The 12,615-nt window shown below is 43.0% G+C and overlaps 1 protein-coding gene across 1 annotated transcript in view; it reads left to right on the forward strand.

Annotated features, from left to right (window-relative positions):
* LOC134656428 (dmX-like protein 2) overlaps nucleotides 1-12,615 on the forward strand; it is an 85,476-nt gene that overhangs the window by 53,319 nt on the left and 19,542 nt on the right. The window contains exons 38-49 of the mRNA XM_063511958.1: nucleotides 272-512; nucleotides 2,336-2,576; nucleotides 3,482-3,620; nucleotides 3,965-4,176; nucleotides 4,495-4,731; nucleotides 5,120-5,352; nucleotides 5,949-6,118; nucleotides 6,356-6,462; nucleotides 8,384-8,628; nucleotides 10,105-10,296; nucleotides 11,022-11,143; nucleotides 11,942-12,084. Coding sequence (XP_063368028.1) covers nucleotides 272-512; nucleotides 2,336-2,576; nucleotides 3,482-3,620; nucleotides 3,965-4,176; nucleotides 4,495-4,731; nucleotides 5,120-5,352; nucleotides 5,949-6,118; nucleotides 6,356-6,462; nucleotides 8,384-8,628; nucleotides 10,105-10,296; nucleotides 11,022-11,143; nucleotides 11,942-12,084 — 2,282 coding nt within the window. The remainder of the gene's footprint in view (nucleotides 1-271; nucleotides 513-2,335; nucleotides 2,577-3,481; nucleotides 3,621-3,964; nucleotides 4,177-4,494; nucleotides 4,732-5,119; nucleotides 5,353-5,948; nucleotides 6,119-6,355; nucleotides 6,463-8,383; nucleotides 8,629-10,104; nucleotides 10,297-11,021; nucleotides 11,144-11,941; nucleotides 12,085-12,615) is intronic.

A 12,615-nucleotide genomic window follows, 5' to 3' on the forward strand; every position in this document is an offset into this window, starting at 1 on the left:
TATGACGTAATACCTCTCACGTCGAATGATGCACGATGGTTCCTTCAAGTCTCTTTTGGTTGGGCTTAATTGACAAAATAATCTAAGAAATATGTTTTACCGTATTTTTATTACTTAAATGATACAATTCTGAATAAATTAATGTGCAAAATTTCCAAAAACTGTCTACAAACATTTTACATGACAGCTTCTCCATATAAAATTGAACTGTCATATGACCATCATAGGTAGTCTTAATATTGCCCTTCTAATCCAGCATTTGTTTATTTAGAGGTGAAACGGAAGACGGCGAAATAGACCTAGAGCGAGCGCACCCCGACCCATTCGTGCGCTCAATGGCACTTTGGGAGCTGAAGCGATGCGGCGAGGCTCTCGACACCTTACTAGCGCCCGCGGGCCGTCTACACACCGCGCGCGAGTCGCGCGACAACGAGCCTGTGCCCAGCGTGTTCAACTTCTACGTGTACCTGCGCACGCATCCCAGGCTGAAGCGGCACAATCTGCCCAGTCAGGTCAGTACGCTATGCTCTGCGCGCGCATATACTCAACAATAACAGAGATAGCACTAGTGCCACTGTAGTGATACAGTAGTCCCGCGCAGTGGATGTGGCATAATGGATGCCAGATCTGGCACTTTTTCACACTCTTTGGCATCCAAATTATCCATTTAGCATCTGGCATAATTTTTAGCATAATTAGTGAATTGTGTCCCTAAGCCAAGTTTGAAACCTTCTTGGCAGTGTAATTCATGGCCCAACCGTTAAAAAAGGAAATTTTATACATACGACGAACCTTATAACAAACTACCGCACCGCAGTTATTTAAAATCACATGACATTTCTTGTAAGGTCAGTACGTCTGTAGAGGCCTATAGGAATTATGACGAGTTGGTGCTCGAATCTGTTATGTGTTATCTATGGTATTTGGTATAGTCATAATTTTCATAAACTTAGTTTACAAACGAAATCTGTTACTTTTTTCACGGCCGGTTTGTGATGTTGAGGCTAAAGGTTCAATTCCCATAAGAAAATTGTATCTCGCGCCTTTTCTACCTACAAAGTGGGTGTCCCAGCCAGAGTGTAACTATATATTTTGTTGTGCCTATTTCCTATTTTACATGAGCCACATCATGGCCACATCACATTAAGTTTGACAGCACAAAGGCTTGTTTTAAATTGTTTAACTTATTGTTTTCAAATTTTACAATATATGCCATTCTTGTCACAATTAGATCGAGAGAATCGGGCTGTGCCTTCTCTGCATCAACAGAACAGTTACATAGTGTGGAGAGCCTCTATAAACGTCGCGTTTCAAAGAAAATTGGCATTATAGCTGGTCAAGCAAATTTTGTCAGTAAAAAAAGGCGCGAAATTCAAATTTTCTATGGGATGATATCCCTTCACGCCTACATGTTTCTACTGACAAGATCTGCTTGACCAAGTATAGCTAACCAAGTCAGTGCAAAGTTAGCTTGGTCTGACTCTATAAAAAATCAGAAACAGCATTGTTTGATTTATGTGGAAGACACTCATTTTTAGTTACCTATATATTGTTTAGCATTTTTATTAGCACTTTCTAAAATTATTTAGCATAATTCTGGCATTATCTAGACATAAGTCTGGCACTTTTACAAATTCCGAGTTGGCAACACTGGTCCCGCGGGCCGCTTACACACCGCACGAGCCCAGAGCGCCCTACATTATTCTTATTTATGCAGCGTCCTATAGTCTTGCGCGCAATTTTGAACGTTTAATGAGTCCATACATCACAGGATAATAAATGATAATGTTTCGAATTTAAAGTTGTGAGACATACTAACGCGTTGTTGTTTAACCTCTTCTTCCTGTATTATCTGTATTGTTTTCTGTAATGAGGTGTGCAATAAAGAGTATTTGTATTGTATTGTATTGTAACGCGATACACCCGTCGTGAACGCTGCTCGCGCTGTTGGTGCTTGAGAAAGGAGACTTCCGAAACATGTCGCGCAAATGACTAAAAACAAGTGAGTCTAAACCGTAAAATTATTCATTTATAACGTTTACAAGTTATTATTTATCTCATAGCAATGATATTATAGATAGGTTATAACTATAGATAGGTTATACTCGTAGGTAATTGAGGAGCATAAAAAATACTTTTCATCACACTTGCTCGAAAAATATCTTATTTAATGCAGGTGTACTGAAGGACAAAGGCCTATATTGAACCCGCGGGAGTTATGGATTGTGAAAAAAAATGCGGCTGTCGTGCATCTAAAGATCTCGTATGCAAAATTTCACTTTGCATAATCTCACGTTGCATAATGTACTAATCTCTTTCTGTCATTGTCTCACAGGGAGCAACACTAGCCCTCCTCCAACAAGAGTCGGACGAAGGCATCACCCGACTGGAGCGGCGGTTGTACTTCCAAACGGCGCACGGGCACTTCAAGGCGGGCTGCCCCGCGCTGGCTCTGGAAGTATTGTCGAAGCTACCGGCGCGGGTGCGGGACGAGCGCCGCCCGGCGCCCGTGGCCGCGCCCTCGGTCGACGAGGCGACCATACATACGGGGCAGCTGACCGATGCGAGCGAAACAAGTAAGTTTTAATGGTATTTGAGAAGACTAGTTGACATCGCTATGCCCGTAGCGTCAACACAGCCTCGTGCCTTAGTGTAAGGCCTGAGTGGACGCTCAAGTTGGGCGTGCAGCGGGGCGAGGCGTGCGGCGTGCATGTTAAACAAATGCAAATGTATAGGAGCGGCCTTAGTGCACGCTGCTCAAATCACTTGTTAGCCCGACGCCACGCTGCACGCCCCGCCGAACGCTCCGCTTCGAGCGTCCACTCAGGCCTTACATTACACTTATATAGACATCGTATTCCAACAAAAGCTTCACCCGGCTTTAGTGACGGTTGTACATCCAAACGGCGCACGGGCACTTCAAGGCGGGCTGCCTTTGCTAGCTTTGGAAGTATAATTGAAATACCGGCGCGAGTGCGGGACGAGAGGCGCCCGGCGCTCGTGGTCGCGCCGGCTGTCGATGAAGCGACTATATTTAAAAACAAGCAACAACGGTTGCACTCCGGGAATGCCGATAGAAGTAAAAACTCACCCCACTATGTTACCGACGCCCGGTAATACGATACATACGTTTAGCGGAGATATTCTATTTATTTATTATATATCATTCTCAAATAAGACTTTTTCATTGACATGTTTATTTACATACTGCCATGACAACGTCAAATTATTTGAACATAGGTAAAGTCTTGAAAAGGAGTCGGCAACATAAATGTCAAATAACATTAAGTTTTTCTTTATTGATTTAAATGCCATTTTAATTATGAGTGGCCACCTTACGGGGCTTACGGTCACGTGATCGCCTTACGCCCCTTACGGTCACGTGATCGCCTTACGCTGTCTCGAGTTTATCATTTTTCCCACCTCAAAAAGTGCACAGCGCCGCACAGTTTTCAGTTCAAAAATACTATTTGTTTCGTAGAACAAACCGCGAACTTTGATCCAGCGCCTGCAGAAATGGACTGGGGCTCGTCAACAATGGACATGGACTGGTGCGCGCCTGTCAGCAAACCGAAAGACGACGAACTGGTGCTCAGCTGGGACGAGGAAGATGACAAGGGGTATTTATAACCTTCCTATTGACCACTTGTCTCTTATAAGCCGCGAATCGATCCAGAGTCTGCAGAAATGGTCTGGGGCTCGTCAACAATGGACACGTACTGGAGCACGCCTGTCAGCAAACCTAAAGAGGACGAAGTCGTGCTCAACTGACGTGCTCAACAAATGACAACTTTGAAATCAAACCAAATAATTTATTATCTTATCAAATTACATAATTAAAACACAGAGTCAAAAATTACTACTTAAAAATTGTGTATACAAAAAAAAATACATATTATCGGCAGCAGACGGCGATGTACTCGTATTAGCCTATTCTGTGTCTTAATCAATGTAACTTGTTTAGTTCCGGAGCATCAGGCGCATCAACGCCTCCGCTAGAAATGAAGATGGACAAGACAGAAGAGGCGGAAGTGAACGGGGCGGCTGAAAGCGAGAAAGAGAAGGAAGATGAGGCGCCATCTGTCGACATTATGGCGCAGCAGCTCAAGTTCGTGGCGTGCCTCAAGATATTGATGGAGGAGTTGAGCACGCTCGCTACCGGGTTTGAAGTTGACGGTATGTACACATTTTTAAATCACTTCAATTTTGCCGGGTAGTCAACTGTGGTTTACTTAGTTTTATTACATAAAACAAAGCTCTACTTTTATGTTCGTTATAAATCATTTTCAATCAGAAAGTTGCACTTGTTAGACACTGACTTTTTCTTGTCTGGCTGGGCCTTGGAAGGCTAAAGCCAAGCCCTCTGGTACCTGAGGCCGGACAGCATTTGTTTTACATGATATTTACACTATCAAAAGTTTATATCTTTATTCTAAAATTAGCAGATTACATTACACCTCCATACAGCGGTACTAAATACCCATTCTTCCACAGGTGGTCACCTCCGTTACCAGCTCTACATATGGCTTGAGCGCGAAGTCGAAGCCCTCCGTCGCCTGTGCGGCTACGCGTCCGCCAGCAGCGCGGCCGGCGGCGGCGAGCTCATATGTGCTGACGCGGACCCACCGCCATTACCCGACCGGCCGACGTTGCATCAGTTACTAATAAGGGAGAAAGCGGACTTTGAAGCTAAAGTGCAGAGGGCAGTTCGGAGAAAGAAGTGGCTTAAAGGTAGGTTGTTTGTATAAGTTAATTAGGAAAGAGAGCGCGAAATACTCATTATATTTGGCGGCGGTAAGCTCATTTGCGCAGACGTGGACCCACCAACACCGCTCGGCCGTCCGACGTTACATCAGCTCTGAGGGGCTACCGCGAACCACGTTCAACGTGTTGCCTCTCTGTCGCACTTGTAAATTCGTACGTAAGTGTGACAGAAAGACAACACATCGAACGTGGTTCGCGGTAGGCCCTCTGATGCTTGCAAAAGCTTGAATCCCCTCATGGGCCACCAAAATTTAGAGCAACGCGGACTTTGAAGCTAAAGAGCAGAGGGCAATTTATTTTGAGGTTGTGCAATAAAGTGGATTTGCATTTATTGTTGTTGTTTATTATGATACAGCGAATGAGACCCTCCTCCGAACATTGCTGTCCTACTGCTCGCTACAAGGCGCAGGTGGGGGCGGTCTCGCCTCCGTCCGCATGGAACTAGTACTGCTACTGCAAGAGCTGGGACAAGACAAACAGCACCAGCAGTTACTGTCGCCTCTGCCGTTCCCTACTACACTGCCGCTGCTGGCCGCCGCGGTGGCCACCAACAACACCGTGGTGGCGGATCCTGTCAGACACCTGCAGGTTAGGATATTCCATCTGTCCAATATCTTGGTCCAATGTGTATTTGCGTCTCACATTTAGCTGAATGAGAGACTGAGACGGCATGCACTTTGGACAAAGAAATTGGACAGGTGGAATACCACCCTTAGACAATACACTCGCGTGGAACAGTCCTGCAGGAGTTAGGGCAGGATAAGCAGCTAGCAGTTCTCTGCTACCAACGTCCACACAGTGAACTGATGATTTCGTAAACCTGATGGGAAACGACAAAGTCCACTGATGGTTAATAGTACAGCACTACAATGGATTGTGATGACAACGCGTTCATTTTTTTCTAAAATTTTGAGTCTTCTATACAGGATGTAACCAAAATAGTGGAGATCCGTTTATCGTGTTCTGATTAGGAAAAAGTAGAAACAGGATCCGAGTTTATAAAGATGATTAAATAACACAAGTTTCGACGAATTTACCGAAGTTCAGGTGAAATTCAAATACAAGAACTGCAAGTATTTATACGAGCCCATTTGAGTCCAAGATGATACAGAAATGACAATAGATATTCAATTCTAAATATATAAAACACTAGCAGAATTGTAACAACAAACATTTTTCAACAGTCCGTCGCGCAAGACATGCTGGGAACATTGGGCGAGATGGGCATTCCCGGTGGCTCAGCCACTCGCCTCTTACACACGCTACGAGTGCTCGCCGTGGCGCTTTCCGCCTGCATCTACCAGAGCCTGTGCGACTCGGACACCTTCCATCTCAAGCACCACCACACGGACAGGTACGTACGTGTATTGATCTGACGAATACATTCGCGAACCGCTCGCTCACTGTTGTTCAGTTTGGTAGCACTATAGTATGTAGACAGTCGTATTTTTCGTGTCTTTATGAAATAAAAAACTTATTGCAAATTGTTTGTAAACGAATTGGTTGCCGAACATGTTTTAAAACAGGAAAGTGTTTTTTTTATAATTCCGCTCTCTATATATTCTGGAGTGAATAATCTTTTTTTTATCAGTATCATTGCCGAAACACCTGGAACCCACACGTCCCATATGCTGGCTCGGCAAAGACGGTACTCAACTGAAGAGCTTACCGTCACCACCCCACCTAACAAATGGCCAGGTAAAATAAAACTATCCTAATGCTAATTACTATCTTTATTAATTAATTTTATTTTTATCGTAAAGTGGTAATATTGATGCCTTTAACAAACACCTGACCGATGGTGAGTCGATAGCATTTGTGCGTAATGCCAGTTTAGGCTTGTTAATGTGTAATTTCATCATTATTTTTACCTTATCCGACGTTTCAAAGTTTGGGGTGAAGTTAGAAGGAGCTATTCTTTTCACCGCGTTAAGCTTTGGATTCCTCCGAAAACGGTGCCGTCATATGACGGCCATCATATAGCGGCCGCAAAAGACGGCCGTCTTTACGGTGGCGACATGTGGAAAGTACCACGGCGTCATAACACACCGTCATCCACCAAGGTCAAAGCGGCAAATTTGAAAAATGTAGGCGCGATGGGATAACGTCCCATAGAAAATTTGAATTTCGCGCCTTTTCCTACTGACAAGATTTGCTTGATCATCTATAATTTACTTGGAGGATGAAATATCATCAGGAGAGGAAAATAATCGTAGTACGGAATCATTTATTCAAATCTCGTGTCATTTATTCAAAATGGCGTCACCGCTATCTAATAAAACGTTCACGAAACTATCGACGCCGTCATGACGGCCGTCATCTTACGTTACGTTGACAATCAACGTAACGTAACGCCGTCTAGGAAACCGCGCCATCTTGTTTACATAGACAACGTTCTAGTGACGTCAGTCAACGCTATATAGCGGCCGTAATATGACGGCACCGTTTTCGGAGGAATCCAAAGCTTTAGCGTTCGTATGCATCATAACATTCATAACTATAGTTGGTCAAACCAAATTGTCGGTAAATAAGAACAAAAAAATCTATACTCATCCTTTTCTTTTGGGTGCTAGTACTAGTGTAAGACAAAGATCTGTCTATGTTTGAAATGAGACAGTCTTTTGTCAAACTATAGTGTGTCAAAGGTCTGTAGACAGAGAGAATCATACTATCTTTGTCTTACACTAGTACTAGCACCCAAAAGAAAAGGATGAGTATAGTTTTTTTTTGTTTCTATTTACTGACAAGATTTGGTTGACCCAGTATATACAGGGTGATTCATGAGACGTGAGCAGGACTAAGTCTACACAATCAGTAAATGTAACAGAATCGTTCACAACAATATTTAAGTAAAACAATCACGCTTTTTTTCTGTTTTTATACTTTTTGGTAAGGACAAATTTAATAATCTACAATCATGGATACCCTACAACATTTAATTAACAAAGATGAAACCTTTTTAACCGTTATGACAGCCCTTTGAGTATGAAGAAAATAAAATGTCAAACTTGAGTGAGATACGATTTTTCAAAAGTAACCAGTCTTCGATGACATTCAATTTAGCACTTGTTATGGATAAAACAAAGAGGGTGACCATACATGTCGTAAATAAATTATAACTTTTTTTAAACAGTATAAAATAAATTAAAGTTAATCTCACAAGTACTAGTACGAAACAGTTGTTTATAGGGCGAATCAACTTTTTCTTGTCACTCGTTGCCATGGTTACGTTCAGTATTCAGTATTCAGTATTCATTTAATCATTGCTTTGTGTGTACAAAAAGGTCTTATGAATATTATATTATGTTACAACACAACCCTGTAAGGTTCCCCTGGGTCACTCTTTAAAACCTGATTTTTAGGCATTTAAATTTTCCAAACACGCTTTTTTGTGAAACTTATAAACCCTTTCCATAGAGGGTCGTCTACTAAGCGTGTCAGAAGAAGGTGGTGGACAATGTTTTCTAACAAACTATGCTACTATTGTCTCTTGGCTGACCGGACAGAATAACAACAAGAAATAGTTGATCCACCCTATAGCTAACTGTATGCGTAGGCTTGATCCTGCTCACGTCTCCTGAATGGTGATACAGGGTGCTGTATTCGCATGTTCGTCTAGGAGTGTCAGCGTTGCGCGGTCTGGCATTGCGGGCGGCGGAAGAGGAGGAGGCCCCCCGCCTCCCCGTGCTGCTGGCGGAGTCGTTCTGCGCCGTGTACCTGGCGCTGCTGGGCTGGGCGCTGGCGGCGCGCGACGCGCACCTGCTGTACCGGCTGGCGGCGCACACGGCCGACGCGCGCGCGCATGCGCGGCTGTTCGGCGGCGGCGTGCGCCGCCTGCTCACCACCGCGCCCGCCCCGCCACAGGTCTACTATAATAGCCGGTTTAAACTCTCGCGCGAGCCGCGAGCCGCGCCACGAGACGCGAGTCCACCGCTTACACTCGCGTTCGGCTTGTCATTAAAATAAATAAAAATAAAATAAAATCACTTTATTTCAGACAATAAGTCCATATAAAATTAAAATTACTATAATATAAAAATATTAAACTTAAACTAAGATTCGGTTATAAACCTTATGCCGTGCCGTTAGTGTTTAAATTATATTAGCTCGACGAGCTTGCGAGCCACGAGACGAGCCGCGAGCCCACCGCTTACACTCGCGTCTCGTGGCGCGGCTCGCGGCTCTTCTCGTGGCGCGAGAGTCTAATCCGCCTATAAAGATCGGTTTTTCTAGGATAGCGGCCGTCTCCATACTAAATAATACGGCTAAATATGGATGTCGTAGTATTTGTATGGAGACGGCCGCTATATGACGGCACCGCTTTCGGAGGAAACCAAAGCTTGGGTGTAAAGCTTTGGTTTCCTCCGAAAACGACATTCATAAGTCTTTGCAACCTCTTACAAGCCTCTGTTCAATTTAGTCTAATTCTAACGAGCAGTAATGTCAATATCACCGATAGGGAAACCGATTATCAACGGTTTGTTAGATTTGACGAAAGTTTCGTATGTAGATAATGTACTTTCGAAATATTAAATAATGTAAGTAAGTAATGAGATAACAGATGACAGTGAGTTGATACAGTACTCTGTGATCTACCATATAGGTGTACAAATATTTAGTCTTCTTATATCTAACTTATTATCTAGATAGCTTAGAACTTGTTACATATTTACATCATAGCAAATTAATTGAAACATTCGGTTACATTGAAATTATGTCAAATAAAATAAATTAATAGAAAGGACAATTTTGGTCACGGGCGAAGTTTTTGTCAGATAAAAATTGATTGATGGTATAGTAGGTTCCTTTGATGAGCTCTGTCTTTAATTTGTTTTTAAACTTTTGTATCTCTAATTCTTTAAGGCTTTCAGGTAGGTAGTGAATTGTATATTATGGACGACATGCCTAATATACTTTTCCTTAATAAAGCAGAAATGGGAAGGAATTTAGCACATCTGATATCTAACGGCAAAGCATTCCACAGCCGAACAGCTAGAAATGTTAAATAAAGAGTTGTTAAATTTTTTTATGAAACAGATAGCGTAACTAACCTTATATTACTTATCTGACCACTACCCTTGTCTACTATCACATAGTGTAAACGACTTATATCACGAACTAACGAGCGAAGCGGGAATGTATGTTAGTTGACCCCTATGACACCATCGACGACGCTACGCTCGACTCATTTGCTTAACACATTCACTGCCAGGAACCCACCTGGTGGGCGCTCGCTTTGCTCAGATACCGTTGTGCGCCGTTTTTAGTCTGGCAGTGAATGATATCATGATGATTTGTTTAGAAAAAAATAATTACACTTAATTAGTATATGTTTCGCAGCCAAAACTAGTAGAACGCGCTGAAGGCACCTCCGTATGGTCGTCCCTCCGCGAGAAGCGAGCGCTGCTCAACATGCGGCTGCTCGGGCTCGGGCCCTCGGTCCCGCACAAGAACATACAGGAAGGCCGGCCCACCTACAGGGAGCAGTTTGTGCCGCCCTACTGCAGCATATTAACATTCTTGTTGAATAAGGTACGTTAACTTTCACGCACACACACACAGACAATTTTGTAATACCTACTATAACCTAGTACCCAAGCAAATCCGTCATATTTCCATTTGTATCCGTTAAGCTTTGGTTTGTCAAACTCCGAAAGAAGTGCCGTCATATAGCGGCCGTCTCCATACAAATACTACGACATCCATATTTAGCCGTATTATTTAGTATGGAGACGGCCGCTATATGATGGCACCGCTATCCTAGGAAAACCGATCTTTAGGGAGACCTGTTATTGGCTTCATGAGTGTATCCTAGTTATAGGTCTATATTGTTTGTTAAAGCTGTTGGTCTTCTAATAAAATAAAGTAACCTGAAAAGCACCATAATTTTATTTTATTAACAATTTTCTATAAAGATAGCAGTGTTAATTTAGTTTCCCCCGTCAAATTTTGTCACATCAGCCTAGAGCAGAAGTACAAGAAACTTACGAGACACATAAAACATATTCATGTAATTTGTTTCTAATAGTTTACTCTATATCGAATGCCCAGTATACGGAAAGCAACTAATCAACACGCAGCATGCGGTGGTCGATTCTCAACTTCGTCCGCTACTACACTAATCTGTGTACTCCATAAAAAAATAAGCTGCGAGGATAAATATGACGAGAGCATGTTTAATTAATTCAGACTTGTAAAATTCATATGAATAACTCATTGTTTTCATATTAATATCTAACATTGTCTTTTGTTTTTAGCCAACTCCCGAGCAAGACCCCGATTGCTGCGATTACGATTCAGCGGAGTCGGGTGCCGAAGATCCCGATGACAGCGGCAGCGAAGCGGACGATGACGACATCTTTGATACTAACCCGGCCAGGTAAGTGCTATTGGCACAGAATAAATAATAGTACTAGGTACAGAAGACTCACTCTCTAACAAAACGCGTCTGTTACGATCAGCACAGATATGGCCTAGGTGGCGACAGCGCCACGCGCGGCTTATGGCTTTCCCCAAAATTGGGGCCGAACGGGTGTACTTTTAGCTACCTGTAGCAAAGCGACGAAATCGCGGAGTGAGCCACGCCTGTCATATGCGAAGTTGGTGGTAGGGGAAATAGAAGCCAACGCCAACGGACGACGTGGTGAAAGTATTAACTTTCGTCGGACGACATTTTCATACTAATTGGCAGACCAATTGTCAAATAAGCTATATGTCCCACAGTCCCCTAGTGGGTTCCTACTGTGCCCAGTTCATTATGTATCTACTGCTTAGGGACAGAGATGATAATAGACCAACATCAAATAGCGTTCTGACCCTTTTCTTATGGCGCGTCCGGCTTGTGGTTTCTAATACAATAAGATAAGATAAGATAAAATATAGTTTATTCAAGTAGGCATATTACAATGCGCTTATGAACGTCAAATAAAGCTACAACGGTTCCAACCCTACACCTCTGCCTTGAGAAAATTTAAATCTCAATTGGAGGAGGGTATTCCAATATGGGACCGGCAACAAACTCGGCGGGACACATCTTATAGTTAACATGCATTACGAGTAAATAAGAAAAAAAATCATGCAATTACACACAGTAAGTACAATACACAATAGAATCTCCAAGTAGCTCAGCTTGAAAACATAAGACTATATATAACACTGTAATATTGTTCACGTACAGAGAGGCAAAGCGCACTAAACTAGTGAATACAGAGCACTCCGACCCGGACTCTTACTCGTGGGTGCTGATGCGCGTCGCGGTGTTGCGGCTCTCGCAGCAGAAGTTGCAGCACTTCCTGCAGCTCTGCGGCATCGAGATGTCAGGTATAGTAGATGGGTTTAACCGTTTCGTTGTGTGTTCCATTTTCGAAAACTTGGCTGTGGCGGCGAACAATTATTTCATGACACGACAGGCGTGCCTTACGTCATAGGATATGATGGCACGCCTATCTTTGTCATACGCCACACGTAAAAATCATTGATGACACACCTGTCGTGCCATCCGCACCGAACCGGTTAAGTAGATTATATGTTACATTTCTGCATTGGTTTATGTATTAAGAAACCTTTTCAATTTCAACTGAGTTTTTCGTGAACTTGTCTCTAAGTGCCAGTAGCACCACCCGCACTTGACAGATTGATCAACGTCACCCGGCGCGCCGCGGCGGTTTACAATGAAACTTTCCATATTTTTTCTCAAAAATGGACGGCAAAGTCGACGTTGCCGGTTAAAAAATTGGTCGCGAAGTGCGTAGTTTATGGTCAGTCAAAAAATTAAAAAGTTAAAAACATTGCAGTCTCGATTTCGGGACTGCAATGTTGCATACAAATTACATTATTTAACGAGTTCCAAAC

The sequence above is a fragment of the Cydia amplana genome, chromosome 18 (assembly GCF_948474715.1).
Source record: "Cydia amplana chromosome 18, ilCydAmpl1.1, whole genome shotgun sequence".
In the NCBI taxonomy this organism is placed as follows: domain Eukaryota; kingdom Metazoa; phylum Arthropoda; class Insecta; order Lepidoptera; family Tortricidae; genus Cydia; species Cydia amplana.